Source organism: Doryrhamphus excisus, linkage group LG2 (assembly GCF_037039965.1).
Source record: "Doryrhamphus excisus strain RoL-2023G ecotype Guam linkage group LG2, RoL_Dexc_Guam_v1.1, whole genome shotgun sequence".
Taxonomy (NCBI): Eukaryota; Metazoa; Chordata; class Actinopteri; order Syngnathiformes; family Syngnathidae; genus Doryrhamphus; species Doryrhamphus excisus.
This window is the reverse complement of record NC_136358.1, coordinates 21,660,753-21,681,535: the sequence shown is the minus strand read 5'-3', so window position 1 is coordinate 21,681,535 and position 20,783 is coordinate 21,660,753. Positions and strand designations below refer to the sequence as shown.

Genomic DNA, 20,783 nt, shown 5'->3' with positions numbered 1-20,783 from the left:
TTAGTTTGAATAGAAAAATTGTCGATATATTTGCTTTGTCTGAACTTTCTCATATATTTTTTACATTGTTTTTTTACATTTTATTTTAATACAAATATTATAGATTTTATTGAAATAATTAAAATAAAATAATTCAAGTCTTATCATCAAAATATAAAAAATATATTTATCCTTAGTAAGGCACTTACATAATATTATTATTATTATTATTATTATTATTATTATTATTATTATTATTATTATTATTATTATTATTATTATTATTATTATTATTATTATTATTATTATTATTATTATTATTTTTATTTTTATTATTATTTTTTTATTATTATTATTATTATTGTTGTTATTTTGTAACAAAAAGTAACCATAATTATTAAATTTTTCAATAATGATATATCCATTTCATATACGTTTTATTGTATTTATATAATTATTGTAATTATTATTACTTTTGTTTCTGCGCGGAGAATGCAAATCAAATCATTAAAATATCAAGGTCATATTTATCATTTATTTTTATTTAAATTAAAATAATTGTGATATATTTTTTGTTAATTTTCAGCTCGATGAGCTTGATAAAACATTAACACATTTTAAACATTTCCTCTCCATATGACACTCATTGAATGCATACTTGAAAAAAAATCTGAATTTTCTTTAGTAAGGATCTTTATGTACAGTGTGTGTATGTGTTTTCTTAATTATATTTATTATAACCCCCCATTACATCATTTTGTGCTGATTGGCTGTCAAAAGTCACATGGTGTGGGTTACCAAATATGGTTCCTTTTCCTTTAAAGCGTTACTAAATTATCACTGAATCAAAACTGTTAGCCAGGAGGAAGAGGTAGAAAAAAACGCTCTGTCGCACTCTCTTCCCTCTTCCTTGTTAAAAAAATGGACTTCCTTCCTCTTCAGATTGTGATTCTGATTTATAGCACCGCTGCTGCAAAGCCTACTGGGTAATTTCTGAGGCTGAGAAGAGACAGGAGAGTTGATGTAGAATGGGGGTGGGATGCTGACAAACACACACACCCACTGATAAAAAAAAAAGAAAATTGTACGCACTTGCTGTTCTGGTGTATAGCGACACACACACACACACACACACTGATAAGAAGTGCACTTAGGATGTGAATGTGGAGCGTAGATCATTTAAATCAATAAAGTGGCCCACTGAAAGCGACTCTCCACCATGTTGACGTACAACGCTGGCTCGCTGCCGTAAAGGTTAGATTGCTGTTTTGAAAGTCAGATTAAAGGAAGATGTATGTGTTTGTGTGTTTGTGTGCGTGTGCATGCGTGTGTGTGTGTGTGCTTGTACATGGCTGTGAAATTCCATACATCAGAAGGGCGATAAGGCTGGATCATCGTGTGTGTGTGTTGTGACCTTCCCACAATGCACCTGACGTCACAACACCTCTTTTTGTGTGCTTATGTCACACTGCACCCCCCCCATCCCCCACCCCCCTGCTCCCCTCACTTACCTCCTTGTGTCCTCCAGTGAACAGCCTGGACTGGTCCAAGTACTGCTGACACCCAATCAGGAGGAGGTAGAGGACCAGGTGTCAGCCAACCAGGAGCCGCCCCCTCCGCCTCCACCCCTGCCCCCGCTCTATCGCACCCCTGTTTCTCCTCCACGTCCCGCTGCGCTCACCCTCGGCATCACTCACCTGAGCACCCCCTCCAACCAAGGCAGGGTCGGGGACAACGAGGGAGACAGCACGGTGGTGAGGCTGTGTGAGTTACTGCAGGCAGGGGGGGTAAGCATCAGACCCCTGGGAAAGCACTTGGCTATTTCTCTCCCATCGCTTCCTCTGCGATTTTGGGACGCACCCGTCACACAGCCTCCCCCGCCTCCCCCGCCCCCTCCAGAACCCTCTGGACAAAGGAAACCTTTGACCCCTCTCTGGCAGCCACCCCAAACCGATTCTACCACCACCACCGCCCCTCAGCCTTGGCAGTCCTCCGACAGCGCCACCCGCCATTGGTCCTCCTGGAGTCTGGACCGCCCCGACGCCATGGTGACACCCTATGACACCCCTCCGGACCACTGTGCCCCTATCCCACCCAGGCAGAGTGCCAGTGGGCACCCCTCTCGGGGGCACTATATCTCCCAGCATGCCTTGGGGCAACACGGTGACCTCAGAAGCTCTGAGCAAGAGGAAGCAGAGCTAACGGAACTTGACACCCTTTACCAGGCCAGTCTGCAGGCGGGGAGGACAGGTAGACACACAGTGTGCCATGCTCTACAGAAGTGCAATCATCAACATGTTCATTCATTCATTTTCTACGTAGGCTGCAGCCCCTCAGAGCGGCTCATATCCAGGGTGGGTGGCCAGGCTCGCTCCAGAACCCCCAATGCAGACATGGAAAGGAGCGTGTTTGGTCCGGACGGCGCCAGCACCCCTACCTACCTCAACAAGGCAACCCCCCTCTCGACCCCACTTTTGTCTTTCCATTGGCAGTCCCCCTTAAAGATGTCTGTTGTTTCTCCGCAGCCAATGGTGTTGCAGGGTCTGCGTTTGGGCACGGGGCCCGACGAGGGGGGCAACCTGAGGCGGATTGGACGCAGCTTGAGCGGCACAGTGGTGGTGACCCCGCGCCACGGCCGCCTGACAGCGACCCGCAGCTTTGTGAGTCCTTTACTTCCTGCGCTCTGCTGCACCCCTATGGCTCGTGTGGCTCACTGCATGCCATTGTGATAATGCGTGAGCGTGCCCTCTTCGTGCTGTTTGTCTGCTTCTTCTTTTTCACTCTGGCCTCTCTTTCTCTGCTGTCTTCTTCTTCTTCTCTCTATCTTTATGTCTTGTGTCTCTTTCCAAGGCGAAGCAGGCTGATGTGAGTGCCTCGCATTGCTTACTTCCTCTCTCCTGAGTCCCTGTCGCTATTGCACCACTATCACCTCCTCCATCCTCTTCATCACCTTGTCATCACCACCTCCCTCCACTGCCTCACAGGTAAAACCCCACCCTGCGGTACCGTGCTTCCAAATGACAATCAAAGTCTGCCATTGTGACATCCGATTGACAAACTGGTGGAGTAATGGTAGAGCTGCTGGGAGAGGTTGTGGGTTGGATCCCAGCCCCAGATAGTCTGTAAAGGGAATATATATTTTTGAATAGAGCAGAGAAAACCTGTTTATGACCATCTGAATGCGTTTTTAACATTATTAGAGCTTTCTAGACATAAAATAACACCCCTTTACACTCATATTACCAAGACATAATAAAACATTTAAGACTTAAATGTTAATGGCTAATGGAGATGATTATGGGGCAGACAGGAAGTGACGTCGGGGACTCAGAATTTTGAATTTTTACTTGCTGTGGCGTTGCAGCCGCAACAGTATCCCATGTCAGGCATTATTGTGCCTGTTGTGAGATCATTCAAAGCTGCAATAAAGGTCTGGTGCTTGTGTGTCTCATCTAGAATTACAATAACATTACTGATATCTAGCGACCAATGTAGAATACTACATATCATCACAACGTCTTTGAGTGTAATATTTTATTTAGTTTAGAAATGCTCAATTTAGGCAAAAAAACATGCAAAAATGGCTTAAATATGCAAATACCACCACCTACAGCAGGGTGGGCAAACTTTTTGACTCGTGGGCCGTGTTGAGTTTACAAAGCTATCTGGGGGGGCCAGAATATATATTTAACACACACACTATTTTACGCTTATAATTCTAACAGAATTTGAATTTTACAGTTTTGTAGTTGTATTTTTTTTTTTACTGAATAAGACATCCAACCTGCAAGTCATGTTGCTAGCATGTACGTATGTTAAAGTTGAAATACTTAGACTTAGACTAACTGGCGGGCCAGATTGAAACGCTTGGTGGGCCGCATGTGGCCCCCGGGCCATAGTTTGCCCACCCCTGACCTGCAGGACATCATTGGAATGTAATGCCCATTTTTTTGCAATTACACAAGACAGAGGGACATGTTTCCATTTGGTCTGCCTCCACTGAGTGATACTGTAGTTGTCTTTGATTTCGCTATTTGGTATCCGGGTCGATATTTAGTGTGTAATTACGGTCCCCTGCCCTCTGCTTTCCTCTGTGCAGGAGTTGTCGGGCAGCGCCGGGAGCTTCTGGCTGTGTTTGACGGGGGTCAAGCTGTCCCCTGGTGACCAGAGTCCCGCCCGCCTTCACTGATGGCCACCTGGGCATCATCAGGTGGATGGACCCTCTATCTCCCTCTATCCCTCTACCCCCCCCCCCGGAAACGCCATGCAAACACGCCCACACAACGTAGCGCACCCTTGCTTTTCCCTCCCTCACCCTTTAACCCATTATTCTGTCTATGCAGTCACTCTGACCCCCAAACCTTAAACTCGCCGCCCTCCGCCCCCCTGTTCCTTCATGGGCATTTCCAGTTGAACGTAGCAGAACTGGTTTCGATGGACAGCCATATCTTCTATCTTTAGTTTTTTTCTTATGTCCCTTCAAAGCGGTGTACAGACCAACTCATCACGAATAAGACCTGACGGAATGTTGATCATCAAATAGAAAGTGGGGTTCACTTGTGTCCTCTGCCCCCCCCCCCCCCCTCGCAGGACACATGTAGCAAATATCAGGACTCCCGTTTCTACCGGGAGCGTAAACAAGAAAAGCGCCTGTTTTTTTTTCTCCCTTTATTTCCTGTTTGTACTGTCGCTTTCATTCCAAATATGACACGGTAGCAAGGGGTGGAACACGTACAGGAATGAATGTAGAATGATGCTAGTGCACTTTGCAGGGCCTATGTGGTAGAAGTGCACTTTTTTAAATGAAGGACTGAAAGGAGGAAACTTGTGCTTGTTTCACTTTAAAAGGTCTCAGGTCTAATCCACGATACACTTTATATTAGAATGATAATACTCACCTTGGGTCCGAGACGTGTTGCTTTAAATGTCTTATTAGAGGTCTACTTTCTGCCCGTGTGCTGAAGGATGTCAACCATGTTGTACAGTCACACACACACACAGACACACATACAGTATATACACCCTGTACTAAGCAGTAGGGGTGTAACGCTACACTATCATCACGGTTATCATGAATGGTCCTGCTGATGGTTACTTTCAACACTCAAGGGCGTCAAAGTTGTTTTTATTGAGGGCCACATCGCATTAATGGTTACCCTCAAAGGGCCGCTTGTAACTGTCAATATACAGTATATGGATAGAAATGTATAATCACCTCTTATTCTTATTAAACAATTGCCTGTGCATTTGATGATTATATTTTTACTAACAAATTGAGAAGTGACAAGCTGACGTTCAAGTATTTATTTTTGATAGCTTGGAATATCTTGTTGCATGATTAGAACAGGGTAGTTGAAAGTTTCTAAAATTATGATTTCACAAGAAAAAAGTTATAATGTATATTTAAATGTAATAAAGTGAAAATATTATGGGAATCAATTCATATTTCAAAATTTTCAAGAACAAAGAAAATGAAAAAACATTTAAATTAAAAAACAACTGCAGAAATTGAAAAAAAAACAGCTGTAATTTTACGAGAATAAAATCAACATATTAGGGGACCTATTATGCTCATTATTCCACCCTTTGTATTGAGTTGTGGACTCCTATAGACCAGCTACACACAATAACCTGCACAGAAAAATTTCTAGATCTTCCAGAATCTGCACCGATTCCAGATGTATTTCCTTAGATTTGTGCTTCCCGCCAAAATGATCTGTTTTCATTTATTCCACCCATGGCCCACCTCTGCTGTGATTGGTCACACGCCCCAAAGTGCTTGCTAACTACGAACCCCACTCTCTAATGTCGTGGGTATAGGAGTTGATAATAAATGAATAAAGATTTTAAAAATACAGCTAATTGAAAAGTGTTTAGGAGCTACTGGCTGGAGACCCCTGACTTACCGTGAATGAACTCAAAGAGTAGACCCCTCTGCAACCTCAACTGCCCGAGGAGGCGCACTCATTGGCTGACACACTTTGTCAGAGGCACCATTCGTGCTCAGAAGCCAGGCGCGAGTGCACTGCGTGGACATACAGCGTGTCCGACATTAATGCATCTTTACTAGCAAGAGTGCGCTGCTTCTGGCTTCAGCAAGAGTTTGGCGGATATTTCATGTTCATGCTCACAACATGACATGACAGATTGCTCCAATAACTTCTGCGTGAGCTTGCCTCGTGAACAGAGTAGCAGAGCTTGGGCGGAGGGCAGAGAGCGTATTGCGCCTACAGCCACAGCATAAGGAAGCCCGCTCCTCTGTGATCACAAAGGAACAGTTTTGCTACGCCCTCTGAAACCGAGTGTTTTGAGCCATCCCATCACAAACTCACTTCCAAATGCGCAAACCTCATTATCTGAAACTTGGGCGTCATTTAACACGAGAATACAACATTCTAACTACATTTATAGGTCAGAAAATCATAATAGGAATGTGAGTGTGAATGGTTGTTTGTCTATATGTGCCCTGTGATTGGCTGGCCACCAGTCCAGGGTGTACCCCACCTCTCACCCGAAGACAGCTGGGATAGGCTCCAGCACTCCCTGTGACCCTCGTGAGGATAAGCGGTAGAAAATGGATGAATGAATGAAAAACATAATAGGTCCCCTTTAAAGAAGAAAAAGTAGTATTTTTGCCATTTTACAAGAATAAACTTGTAATATGAGATAAAAATAATGTCATATTTGTAGCATAGAGTTGAAATATAAAGGAAAAATTTTGGTATTTAAATAAAGTTGTAATTTTTTGGAAAATAAGATTCAAGGAAAAAGTTGTATTATTATGCGAATAAAGTTCTAATATTACAAAGATAAAATGTAATTAAATGTTGAAGATGAAAGTTGTAATATTTGGAAAACATTTTTTAATGGGGCAAAAAAAAGAGCAAAAAGTGAAGGCTTTTTCACCCACAGTATATGACAAAGCTAAAATGCATTTTTTTCTTATATATATAACTTCTTGGCATAGCTACATGTGTTGATTTTTACGAGAAATATCAAAGTGCCAAAATTGCATCCTTTCATTTTTCATTATGTGCCCCTTGTTGGAAAAAGTTTGGAAAACCCTTGGTTTAGAAGAACTCAACCATGCAGTACATTTCTTCTGTCAAAATGAAAGAACAAATATGCTTAGAAGGAAGAAGTGGTTCTATTGTTCTAGGATTTTACTGAGGCACATAAAAAGATGCGGTGGGCCTTGCTTTTAACACCTGTGCTCAGATCTATAGGTTGTTTTTTTTTAAATGTTTTATGCCTTTTTGTCAAAGAGTCCCCTGTTTTTTGTGGCAAAAACACAAATATGCAATGTTTTCAATTGTTTTCAAGTTTCAAAGTGGAATATTTGATATGAGCTCATCAGAGCCTTGAACATGTCAAGAATTCATCACTGTTGTGTGAGTGCAAGCACAGGAGTGTCCATATTTTATTGGCCTAATTTACAAATAGCATCAAATATGGCCATCCACATTACAAAGGATATCAGATACATTAAATTGTATTCATTCATCATGAAACACAACGTGATGACTTGCATTTTAGTCAAGGAAAGTTGCCTTGTTGTGCAACATTAACACTTCTACCTTCTACCACTGTCAAGCTCTTGCATCTCCTTGACACTTTTTTTTTGTTTTGTTTACCTAGCGAACAGGCACTCATGCGTCCCGTCCCTTAGTCAATACCGGACGACATGTACATGTACTGTTACACCCCTACTATGCAGCATTCGCGTCACGCTGTACATAAAAAAGTGGCCATTGTAAGAATTGATTGCATAAGAAAGAACACTTTTTATTTGTCCTTTTAAGTCGTTCTTTTCGAGGATGCAGGAGAATGTAGCCAATTGTAACGCTATGCAAAAATCAACCCTCCCCCCTCAAGGCCCTGTATCAGCCAGGAGGACAGAATATAACATAACACAACACCGGCAAAGAGGAGGAGGAGGACGAGAAGAAGATCTAATGTTTTGATGCTGTTGGTGAACTTTGTTGTTCTTTGTTGCATCTATTTACTCTTATACTTTCAACCGACGGGAAGGACCAGAGCAAGAATGAATGTAAATGAAAGGACGACTACGATGAGGTGGTTAATGTTTGTGGGGGTGTGTGCTTGTGTGTGAGGGGGGGTGGGGTATAGCCATAGTGTTGCTCTTGGGAAAGCGGGAACCTGTATTTTTGCAATAAAGTTATTACCAATGCACTCCCACAGGGGGCATACCCACCGTGTAATCTCTCTCTCTCTCTCTCTCTCTCTCTCTCTCTCTCTCTGTCAATTGCACCATAAAAATCATGTCATTTGTGTGTAAGATTGGGCACTTTGGTATTTTTAAAGATTCTTAAAGAAACCTGATATGCATATATAAAAACAAACCTTTGTGTTATTAGTTGTTAGTATCACCCCCCCCCCCCCATTTTTGCTCTGCTCAGCATTTTTGCATTTAACTCCTGAGCTAATGCAATTTGCAATTTGCCTGCAACAAAGTATGCAGTGACGTCACACACGCGACCTGTGTTTACGCCAGAACAACAAGAATGCCCACACTACTGCGTTGGTTGTGGCTATTCAAGCGTTTTTTTGCTTGTTCACTTTTGCAAGCCCAAATACTGCTTCAAGTTGACGAGCAGAGCCGAAGAAGCACTTTGAGGTCAGTAATTTTCCCTTAAATAACTGTTCCACGGCCCGGGGATCTTCTTCGTAACAGGCCCTGACGCCGGTTTTGGGTCAGACCGGGATGCACTGCTAGCTGGTGGGAGAACTGTGAGATGGAAGTCGTCCTCCTGGAGGAATGTTGCGACAATTTCTGAATGTCACGATCCTCGCAATTGTTGTTGTCAGTGTTGTTATCATAATAATTATTATTATTTATCCGGTGGATGTTTTTTTTAAAAAATACGAGGTTGTGTGGACACCATTTTTTTCGTAAATGGAGAAGGGGAAATATGCGGTTTTAAAGAAATGCCCCGTTACATGTGGACAAGGCCTGAGTCTCACAGCGTGGCTGATGAAGATCTGATGATTATTTGTTCTCAGGTGTGTACAGGTGGCTCTTCCCCGGCAGGACCAGCAGTGCACTGCAACAGACAACAGACAGGTGGCAGCAGAGCAGCTTAAGCGGAACATGGCAGTAAACGGTAAAACATTTGCATACCTACTAAAACCTACTAAAAACCACTCTAAAACGCCAATAACTGCACGAGGCATCTTTGTATGCTATGGTGTCAAACAAAGTCAAAGAAAAAAAACATTAAACAGTGACAAACCAAAAGGGACAAAGCAGCATTCGCTGATAATTAGTGAAACGTATACATTTCTTATACAATAACCACCCAGGTGTTGCTAAGCGTGCTTGGTGCGAAATGCCATCAACAGCATTGTGTCCCCATGGACACAAAAGAAGTGCCTTTTGTTTCCTGACAGAGTCATACGGCTAATGAGGAGGGTTTGGATTACATTAGGTACACAGACACAAGCTAATGAGATCCCACAGCAAACAATATGCATTTAAAAGTATAACAATTCAAAGAAGATTCATAGTATCAACAGGTTGTTTGTTTGAGCAGTTGCAATGTGTACAAGTTCATCTGTTATACTCCCCCAGTTGCCAAAAACAGTGTCAGTTGCCATGGCAGCAGGCTTTAACTGCTGAACTGAAGTATAGCAATCTGTGTACTACGCTATACATACACATACTCTTTTCCCTGCAGTGAAAAAACTCCTTGTATCTGGAAGGCAAACTACTTACAGGCTGGTTCTTTAGGGCAGGGCCCGGATCATGCATAGGGCAAATACCAGATGGCTAAGCCGTGAAGAGAGGGAGAAAATCCAACCTGAATACAAATAAGCCAGAAAAAAAAATAGAAGGATGAAATGATGGAGTCTAATGAAAATATAAGAGGAGCTGGATGTGTGTGTGCCCGCATCAGAAACTCTAAGGGCAATATTTTTGTAGGCAATTTGCAATTTTTGTTAACTGCGCAGTCCGATACAGCGCACCCACACAGAAAAGGCATGAGAGGGTTTAACACATATTAAGCTGCAGGGGTGTTACATGTACTTACGTATTGGTCAGACTTGTCTACTCGCTGTACTTTTCCATTTGCTTGGCCTTGCATCTTTATCTTAGCACCCTTTGTTCACACTCAGTATCGACCGGCTTCATCCAGTTAAGACGATAGCGTCACACACAGAGACATACGACAGGAGAGGGACCCCAGCTGGATAAAAGAGCATCTGAGCAGACGTGCATTGCTACTGCACCCGTGTAGAAGACAAGCCCCAGTGGTGTATCATTCTTCCTGGTTAAACTGTTCCAATTGAGTTATTGTTTCTAAGACTTATTTGGAAGCATTCAAAATATTGAACCAACAGCAACAAAACTTTCAATTGTAATTGTTTATAGTTGCCATGGTGTCCCACGGTGTGTCACGTGCTTCAGTGTCGTACAATGGTGTGGTGAATGCTTTCATGCATCGTGGATATCAGTAAAAAGAACTGTGGAGCCTTTAATAGACCAGGGTAGTTGGTACTTTGAAAATGTGGCCTAATCCGAGGTGGGTGAGTGACTGTTGCCAACGGATCTGTCAACTGCGTCAAGCAACTGCGTCATCCCAGCAGACTTTGGTATTTACAGTGCAGTTCGTGACATCACCAACAGAGGAAACCAAAGTACTTCGGCCAGACATGAAGCACATGTTACATAAAAACTGTATTTGTGTGTAGTTGCAGGTATAAGCCCTTCTTTGCTGATTATCTGAGTACCCTGTCGCCTGTTTCTGCTTAAAGAATGTTCCCACTGAATTGTGACATGTCAGTACAGAAGTAGTCTTGTAGTAGTATTGTATCAGTGTGAGAAGGGAGCTCGACCGAAAGATTCCCTGTTAGAAACAAAAGAGATAATGACAGCAGAAGAAAAGGAGGGAATGCGCATGCAGGGAGTTAAATGTATTAAACCAAGAAAGTCCAAATGTGAGAAACGTTTGAGACCCAAAATTCAGGAGTTTAAAGAACAGGAAGCAGTGCAAATTGAAAGACAATTCAGAAGTAGCAAAGCCCGGCTTGAGCTGTTGGAAAAAACCTGAAGCAGGAGTCGTCAGAGACTCAATTGTATGACATGATGGACACAATTGAAAGACTTGTTCTGAATTGAGGTACCACAACCTCAGACAAATATCTGCACAAAACCAAGATTTTCGTAGGAGAATCAATGCCTGTGTAGCTCTTACAGCAGATCTATTGGGTCTTATGAAAGTGTGCATAACGGAAGAAGGTGAAGAATTTGACACTGAAAAAAAGGACAATATTGTATATGCTGTTGGATGGAGAGTATGCAAAGTGCATATATGGATCCACAGCCTCCAGAGTCCCCAAGCATTTCAGTCAAGAGAGCAGAATCAGCACGTAAGTTAGCTGCAAAGAAGGCTGAATCAAATCAAATCAAAGTTTATTTATATAGCACCTTACAACATCCTAATGGTACCCAAGGTGTTTCACAAAGGTAAAAACTAGTTACAGAAAAACAACAACAAAATAAGATCAAATAAGATAAAAACACTAAAACTAAATAAAAATACAAGCACAGAATCTCAGAAGCCTATCATCATGTGTCAAAGGTCAGCAGTTTTTAAGTGAGATTTGAAAACTGGCAGCTCTGTGATAAAATGCAATCTGATCTGTTACCTACAAAAGTAACAACTGTGTTGGCAGGCAGTTTTTACAGTAAAGATGACCAATCCTATTAACAAGTATGGGAGAAAAAAAAACTACCAGGTACGGTCATCCATTCACCGTGCAGCGAAGATTGACCCCCTCATGAGTATGAAAGGCTCAGAGTTAAGCGACTCTATGCAGTCTTGTAGCAATGCCCTGCCCCATGTCAGTGCCCTGCAGGTGTTAAATGACCGTGAAGAAAATCAGAAGATACGAGTCAATCTCCCAGACTGGGTCACATCCAGATGGAATCAGTATGCAGCAGTAAACAACAGCTGGACCAAGCCAAAGACTATCCCAGCTTTAAAGAGTTTGCTTCATTCATAGCAAAGGCAGCAAGAATAGCATCCAATCCAGCCTAAACTTAAGTCAAACTTAAGAGGCACCAGCCAACCCCATTGCACGATGCACCCCCAGCAGATACAAATACCTCTGCATTGTCAGGCTGTGTGAATAAGACAGATGATCAATAATCATCAATAATAGTCCCATTTTGCACTTCGTCGTGCAATGCCTCAGAGTCTGACACATTTGTTGTATGCTTTATTGGAGTGACCAATACGTGACCACATATTTGTCAATCAGGCACTGTGAAAAAACCTGAAGGCAGACATAGAGCCAGTAAGACTGAAGCTCTCTACCATGCTGGCAAGAAAAGTTGTTTAGAGTCATGAGGCAAACAGTCGGAGGAGAGTGAGAGGTTTCGCCTGTAATCTTCATTGACTTGTCACCAGCCTATACAAGAGACATATCACTTGAAGGCCCACATATTCTTACCAACAAAACAGCCAACAAGTCAGGGTCGATTCGTAAAAACAGGGAGTGCCCCTGTCATATGTACAGGAAGATATTGGACCATCGTTGTTTGTGGTCATTCATTCATTTTCTACCGCTTATCCTCACGAGGGTGGCAGGGGGTGCGGGAGCCTATCCCAGCTGTCTTCGGGCGAGAGGCAGGGTACACCCTGGACTGGTCGCCAGCCAATCACAGGGCGTTGTTTGTAGTAGATTCTTAAAAACAGCAGAGCATGTCAATTTCGCACATGACACGTTCAGATGTTTTGAAGTAGATTCCTAAAACCAGCACACGTCTGTGAGGTGTAAAGCTACACCTGGACAGGCTGAGTGAGTGAACGCATGGAGAATGGCATAAATCCATCTGAGCGTATGCAATCAACTCCTAAATGGCAAGAAAGGGTTGTTATGGTGACTGTGCAGTCAAGGAGCTTTTCATTTTCTTACAGGCCGACATTCATTGAGAAGCAGCAGCAAAGATAAAGCGATCCGTCCAAGAAGTTTGTTTTTATTCCCGAGTCACGGCTCACTCATGCGCAACAAGGACTTTGTACACCAGGGATGGTACATGAGGGCCGACATAGAAGATAGAATTTTAAAAAGGAAAGTCAGGATGGGGGGATGCTGCACAGGGACACCAGGGTGTAAAAATAACCCTGCAGTTTCTATTTAACATCCAGCGGAGTCTCTTTCCACTCCTCCTCTGCTGCTGAGCTATTTTTAGGCTGTCGTGATTCTCCTCCGGCGAGCGTGAGCGTCTGTCTGCCATCTCGCCGCACGTGAGGACTTTCACACGTGCCCGCCTCATGGTGACGGCCGACCCAGGCGTCAGTCAGACAACTGCTGCATCACTACCTCATCACTGTGTAGGGGAGTCAAGGGGAGGGATGTACGCATGGATGGATGGGTGGGTGAATGCAGGGATGGATAGCTGCTCGTGAACTGTATGAAAGGCCCTCTAATACTGAAGATGAATGGATAAAAGGTGCTATGAATGGACAAACGTTATGAACTGGATGGTGTGAATGGATAACTGAACAGATATGGTAGTAGGTAGACCCAGCTATTGTTGAGCATTCGACTGCAAAATCAAACTTCAAAGATCCTCTATATAACACAAGTTCCAGCTATTTCAATTGATCTGCTGCAAAACAATCAAGAGGTCCTCTATGAACCCTGTGCTGTTTTTATGATTGTACTGTCTAAAATACTCAGTATGACAGGAGAGATCTGCTGCTTTTAAGGACCTATTGCCAAAATACTCATCAAAGATCCTGTAGATGGTAGGTGTGCTCAGCTCTTTTTTTTTAGGAATTTCATACAAAAATGTTGAATTTTAAAAGGAGCATGGTGTTGCCAGATAGAATCCACCCTTCTCCAGGTCACTATTTTCATTGGCTCTTTCACTTGCATTTCTTGCTCTGACATTTATCTATCTCTTCCCTTCAGGCATCCAGCTTCCATTTATCTTTGCTGACAAGCTGAATAATCCTCAGATAGAGATCCTCTTACCCCCAACCCCACTGTGCCTCAGTCGCTACTGGGTATCATCCATGTACCTGGGGGAGCTACTGGATGTCACACTGGTCAGAGTCCAGCTTTATCTGATGTAAGCACGACACAATGCAAAACAGAGAACCACTCATCTTCTTCTGAGATACATTTTTTCTATACAGAAGACATCATCTAATCATGTATGCTTGCATCAACGCCCCCTGTTTAATTTGTCCCATTCAAAGCCCAGTTCCAATTCAACAATGTTGCAATAACATCTTATGCTCGCCCACTCGTCCTTGTCAGCTCTGACATTTGCAAAAAAAGTTTTTTGAAGAGAATTATGATCTCCTGCCCCCATCCATCCATCCATTGATTCGTTTTCTATGTCACTTATCCTCACCAGGATCACTGGAGTCTATCTCCGCTGCCACCTTCTATTTTCTCTCTTACTGTGGTCTGTCTTCCATTTGTCTTCAAATTGAGTTCCAAAGACTTAATTTGCATTGCATATGTGATTGTTGGGGGTCATATCTTCAATAAATTCATCCTTAAATTAGATAATCATTCAATCAAAAGCAAACTTGGCATAAAGGGCAGAGAAAAAGTTGAAATGCCCCAACGGGGTATTAAAGGCGGTCTTCCACTCTTATCCGTACCAACTAGAATGTAATGATGGGAATGCTATAACCGGTAGCTTGTTGGATTCCTAACAGTAATTTAGTTTAGCCCCCAGTAGTCGATACAAGGCCTTTGTTGTTGTGGGGTCTTTTGTGACATCTTGGATGAGTCATCACTGTGCTCTTGGAGTAATTTTGGCTACCAGTCCTGGGAAGGTTCACCAGTCAATGTTCACACTAATTTGTCAAGTGTTAATAAACATAACAGAATAAACATAAACAACCTGAGCATTACTTGGACCTCTGTGAGCACCATCAGACGTGCACACTTGTAGTATCACACCTGTCCAAAACCTGAGAACTACTTGGTAGTACTGGTAGGCTACCGTTTAATTAGCCATGTCGCGCAGTGTTGGACGCTGTTTGGAAAAAACATTCATGTAATGAAAACAGATACAGTAAAGTCTTGTTATATCGATATCGGTTATAACGAATTACTACTTATTCCGATACTATTTTCATTTCCCGGCAAATTTCTAGTCTTTTATGATATAATTAGTTCCGTTAGTACGATACCCGGTTATTATGATAATCCGGTTACTACGATGCCCTTTTCATCTCCCGCCAGCCAATTTGGTCTGCTTATATCGATACAAAAGCAGCTTAAATCAATCTTTGCTTAAGGATTTCAATACCAAAAAAGAACACGGCGAACGGCTGCTTCCAGTCAACTTTATTTTTCACACTTCCACCACCAGAGCGCAGCACACACACCGATTCCCGCACTTCCTGGTTCACAGGTCATGCTCAACCCGCCCCACATAGCTGGCCAAACACATGCCTGCAACAGAAGAACCAACTGACATACAGTGCATCCGGAAAGTATTCACAGCGCTTCACTTTTTCTACATTTTGTCATGTTACAGCCTCATTCCAAACTGAATTAAATTAATCTCTTACCTCAAAATTCTAATTCTAAAAATACTCCATTATGACAATGTGAAAACATTTTTTTTGACATGTTTTGAATTTATTAAAAATAGAAAACAAAAAAAATCACATTTACATAAGTATTCACAGCCTTTGCTTAATACTTTGTTGATCCACCTTTGGCAGCAATTACAGCCTCAAGTCTTTTTGAATATGATCCCACAAGTTTAGCACACCTATCTTTAGGCAGTTTTGCCCATTCTTCTTTGCAATAAGTCTCAAGCTCCATCAGGTTGGATGGGAGACGTCTGTGCACAGCCATTTTCAGATCTCTCCAGAGATGTTCGATCGGATTCAAGTCTGGACTCTGGCTGGGCCACTCCAGGACATTCACGGAGTGGTTCTGAAGCCAATCTTTTGAGATCTTGGCTGTGTGCTAATGTCTACTGTCTATATGGTCAAGGTACATGACCAGTCTACTGAGGTCAAGAGCGCTCTGGAGCAGGTTTTCATCCAGGATATCTCTATATATTGCTGCATTCATTTTCCTTCTATCCTGACTAGTCTGCCAGTTCTTGCTGCTGAAAAACATCCCCACAGCATGATGCTGCCACCACCATGCTTCACTGTAGGGATGGTATTGGCCTGGTGATGAGCAGTGCCTGGTTTCCTCCAAACATGGCGCCTGGCATTCACACCAAATAGTTCAATCTTTGTCTCATCAGACCAGAGAATTTTGTTTCTCATGGTCTGAGAGTCATTCAGGTGCTTTTTGGCAAATTCCAGACGGGCTGCCATGTTCCTTTTACTAAGGAGTGGCTTTCGTCTGGCCACTCTACCATAGAGGCCTGATTGGTGGATTGCTGCAGAGATGGTTGTCCTTCTGGAAGGCTCTCTTCTCTCCACAGAGGAACGCTGGAGCTCTGACAGACTGACCATCGGGGCCTTGGTCACCTCCCTGACTAAGGCCCTTCTTCCCCGATCGCTCAGTTTAGAAGGCCGGCCAGCTCTAGGAAGAGTCCTGGTGGTTCCAAACGTCTTCCATTTACGAATAATGGAGGCCACTGTGCTCATTGGGACATACATTAAATTAAACATTATGAAAATCAAGCAAAATAGAGTTGTCATTTTTGGTGTATTAGGTTGCAGAAAATGAATGTTACAAGATTAAAGTCTAAATATTATCAGAATAAATTCATAATAAAATTTAAGATGATTACCAAACTTTCCGGTGTATAAGACATATACACCCTGCCCACTAAATTTAGATAGCAAAACAGATTTGTACATCGATAAGCTGGGCTATACTGGACTATAAGCACACAAAAATTATGAAAAAACGCAAGAATTGGAGAAAAAAGTTACGTTTATACTAATGATAACTTTTTTCACCTACAGTTTATCACAAAGCTCAGATGTAGTTTTTTTCTTAGCATAGTTTACTTCATACTTTTCCAAAATATCAAAAAAGTTGCATTCTTTCATTTTTCACCATTTGGAATAAAGTTTGGACATCACCGCCTTCAATCCAAACGCAGACCTTGTGATTTGTCAGCTAGTAAAGAAGGAACCACCTGACTACAAGGCATTTGTTGGCCATTTCAATTTCCCTTTGGACGTTTCTGGAAAAATTCAGTGAAAAGAGCTGACTCAGCAGTCAGCTGAACGGCTGCTCCAGGCTGCCGCCACCGCCACTACACTGCTCCGTTCGTATGAATCGCTTTATTGACATGCCACACGCCTCCTGGACACATCCTAGATCTGAAAGTGGGTCGCTTTGGATTTGTTCCACCTCATGATTGCAAATCTCTGAATTAAAGGCGACCTATTTAAACCTGAATGTGGCAAAGCCAAGTGGAGGCGGAGCGCTCTGATGGTACAACAATGGATTATTGTTTCTTACATAGCGACAGTTTGAGCCTCTTAGCATGACGGGAGCAGATCTCGTGTCCAAAGGTTTCCAGAAGTGCGTGCTACATAAGCAGGAAGTGCCAACATGTTATGATGTCCATGAGTGGTTTGAGTGTGGCTTAGAAAAAGGGGGAAGGCCATTGTGAGCCAACTTGACTTCCTTGGATCGAGCCTCGCATACGAGACCCTGCTCTGGAAGTGTTTTCCCTCAGGGATCCCCCTAATTGGATCCAGTGTCCGCTCCAACCATTCTCGCATCAACATCGTAGAGGCCGGGCTTTTTAAGCGTTATTCCACTATTAGTCAGCATTGGGCAGCATTAGCGACATTATTGTTGAAAAGTGAAGGATGAAAGTTTTACATACACAGAAGAGTGGTTAGCGTGCAGGCCTCACAGCTAGTAGACCTGAGTTCAATTCCACCCTCGGCCATCTTTGTGTGGAGTTTGCATGTGTGGGTTTTCTCCGTTTACTCCAGTTTCCTCCCACATTCCAAAAACATACTGGTTAATTGGCGAATCCAAATTGTCCATAGGTATGAATGTGAGTGTAAAATGGTTGTTTGTCTATATGTGCCCTGTGATTGGCTGGCCACCAGTCCAGGGTGTACCCCACCTCTTGCCTGAAGACAGATGGGATAGGTTCCAGGGGGGATGGCCAACAGCTACTCATTTTTGTATTATTTACTTTCATATCTTATTTCAAGCTAAACAATCCAATGTGCTTGTTTTACCAGAACATGAACAACATGCTGGTATCCACAACTCACCTTTTCTATTTCACAATGCATTTATTTCTAGTCTTCTCACATTATTAACTAAATACCTGAATGAGAAGCAGGTTTATCCACCTCTGCTGGGCCCCTCCAGATACATCCGCTGCCTTCTGAATCGAAGATGCAGCCGACCTTCCAGTTATCGTCCAATTTCACTTATTAATGCGGATCTTAAAATAATATGCAAAGTATTAGCTCGAAGACTGGAAAAAGTTACCCCTGAAGCGCCGAAGAACTGGAGTCTGAGGCGGAGTGCCGAATTTGTGAGAAAACTTTATTTTTCTTGCCAACATTAACTTGCACCCTTTTGCTACGTAAAGGCATGAAAGACATGAAAGCCACAACAGGAAGCGGAAAACCCCCGTCCCTCACGCCTACCCCTCTGGGTGGCAACACCTTCCCTATTGATAGTTCCGGGGTGAATTATGTCCCGGTAACCTACCACTACACCACTCATATAATACATCCCGATCAATCAGGATTTATCAAGGGGAGACACTCAGTTAGTCAGTTAATCTCTTAATCTAATTCTCGAAGGGCTGAGTGTGCCTGTCTCTGCCCCTAGCGGTCTTGTTCCTCTGGCTTGGGGCATGGTCTTGGTCGCCGGGTTGCCCTCGAGGTTCTGGTGGGGGGCTGTCCGGATCTGGGGATGGGTGTGGGTGGGGTGGTGGTGGTCATCCCGGGGGTGGTGCAGGCCGTCCCTCGGGGTGGTGGGTAGACGGGGAGCCGCATCCGGTGGGTGGTGGGCGCCTGCTGCTGCTGGGGAGGGCCTGTGTGCGGTCGGTGGCGCTGGTTCCTCCACGGCCTCCCTCGCCCCTGGGGGTGGGCCGGGTTTGCCCTGGGTGCTCTGGCTTGGCTACTGTGTGGGACCATGGGGTGTGGGCATGGGAGGCTTTGGCCCTGCCCTTGGTGTGGGCACGGGTGGTTGTACCCCGCTGCCCTTGCAGAGCCTTCCCCCTTAGGTATGTATATGGCTATATATGTGTGTGTGTAGGTATGTATGTATATATTTATTATTATAGCTAAAAGATCAAAACTATTAGAAAATATATTATATATAAATTATTAATATATATTAAGTATCAATAGTAGTATCATTATTATACATACATAACTACTATTATCAATATATATTATTATTAGCATTATTATTATTAGCATTATTCTTATTATTATCAATTACTTTACTTTATTTTTATTTATTATTTTTATTCTCTATTGTTATTTGTTGGTGTATGGAAGGCATGTGTGATTTATGGGGACAGTGTGCTATCGTCCCACTCTGGCTGTGGCTGTTTCCCGGGTGGGGCGCCTGGTAAGCTCGTACAGGAGGGGGGGTCTCATTTGTGCAGCTTGGGCTCTGGGTGGGGGAGGTGCGGTGCTGGGGTGGGGCATTACCTGCTTTTCTCCCTTCGGAAGGGGGTTGGCTGGGTTGTGGTGGATGTGGGGCGGGCGGGTGGGGGGGGCTGGCTGTGGGTGCGTGGGTACCGGGGCGGGTAGCGGTTGGGGAGGTGCTCTGCGCGGCACAGGCCGGGATTGGCGGGGGGCTTGCTTGTGGGACGGGGTGGTGGGCTCTGGGTCGTAGGGGAGCCTCGACCAAGAGTTGGGGGGTGGGTCTGGCTGGTGGCTCACGGGCGGCTTGCTCATCCACACTGCCGTAGCCCCGACACCGTGGTCGAGGGGGGTTTGGGGGTGCTATCCCTTGCCGGTCCGTACCGCCCTGGGCTCGGGGCCTGGTTGTGGGTCTGGGACCCCTGGGTCGCCCGCCCTGTGACGCCCCACCCAGGGACGTCCACGGTGTGTGCTTGCGTGTGTGCATATTGAGTGGATGGGGTGTGCGCGTGTGTCTGAGCTGATTTTATGTATTTATTGTTTTAAATACTTAAATAAATAATTATTAGTTTTGTTATAATTATATATACAGTAAAGTCTCATTATATCGATATCGGTTATAACGAATTACTACTTATTACGATACTATTTTCATTTCCCGGCAAATTTCTAGTCTTTTATGATATAATTAGTTCCGTTAGTACGATACACGGTTATTATGATAATCCGGTTACTACGATGCCCTTTTCATCTCCCGCGAGCCAATTTGGTCTGCTTATATCGATACAAAAGCAGCTTAAATCAATCTTTGCTTAAGGATTTCAATACCAAAAAAGAACACGGCGAACGGCTGCTTCCAGTCAACTTTATTTTTCACACTTCCACCACCAGAGCGCAGCACACACACCGATTCCCGCACTTCCTGGTTCACAGGTCATGCTCAACCCGCCCCACATAGCTGGCCAAACACATGCCTGCTACTATATGTAGCCTGTTACAGATGCAGCATACTTTGCCAGGTTGGTCTGCTGGTTTTCTGCTGCACCCTCTCTGAACATGTCCCATTCGATGCACTCAAAACAGTCTTGCAGTGCAGACATAGCTCCCTCTGGCCACACCCTCACCTTCTTCACAGCAGGCTTTCCTCTGGTGAGCAGGGTCTGGTATGCAGGAATTAGCATAACAGAAAGATGGTCTGAGGAGCCTATTGATAGTTCTGGGGTGAATTATGTCCCGGTAACCTATCAC

At 43.6% G+C, this 20,783-nt stretch overlaps 2 protein-coding genes across 11 annotated transcripts in view; both read left to right on the top strand.

Annotated features, from left to right (window-relative positions):
* usp54b (ubiquitin specific peptidase 54b) overlaps window positions 1-4,300 on the top strand; it is a 54,343-nt gene extending 50,043 nt beyond the window's left edge. For 3 of the 6 annotated variants that reach the window (XM_078788552.1, XM_058062757.2, XM_078788558.1), the window contains 3 exons: window positions 1,508-2,229; window positions 2,302-2,639; window positions 4,079-4,300. In XM_078788552.1, coding sequence (XP_078644678.1) covers window positions 1,508-2,229; window positions 2,302-2,639; window positions 4,079-4,168 — 1,150 coding nt within the window. In that variant the 3' untranslated portion in view covers window positions 4,169-4,300. Of the gene's footprint in view, window positions 1-1,507; window positions 2,230-2,301; window positions 2,640-2,829; window positions 2,964-4,078 lie in introns of all 6 variants that reach the window. The other 3 variants (XR_013625455.1, XR_013625453.1, XM_078788563.1) reach the window with 3 other exon arrangements.
* Window positions 4,301-8,130: 3,830 nt separating this feature from the next.
* Window positions 8,131-20,783, top strand: part of LOC131110066 (melanopsin-A-like) — a 47,962-nt gene continuing 35,309 nt past the window's right edge. For 2 of the 5 annotated variants that reach the window (XM_078788577.1, XM_078788570.1), the window contains exons 1-2: window positions 8,131-8,617; window positions 9,004-9,104. In XM_078788577.1, coding sequence (XP_078644703.1) covers window positions 8,505-8,617; window positions 9,004-9,104 — 214 coding nt within the window. In that variant the 5' untranslated portion in view covers window positions 8,131-8,504. Of the gene's footprint in view, window positions 8,618-9,003; window positions 9,105-20,783 lie in introns of those variants that run through there. The other 3 variants (XM_078788596.1, XM_078788573.1, XM_078788584.1) reach the window with 3 other exon arrangements.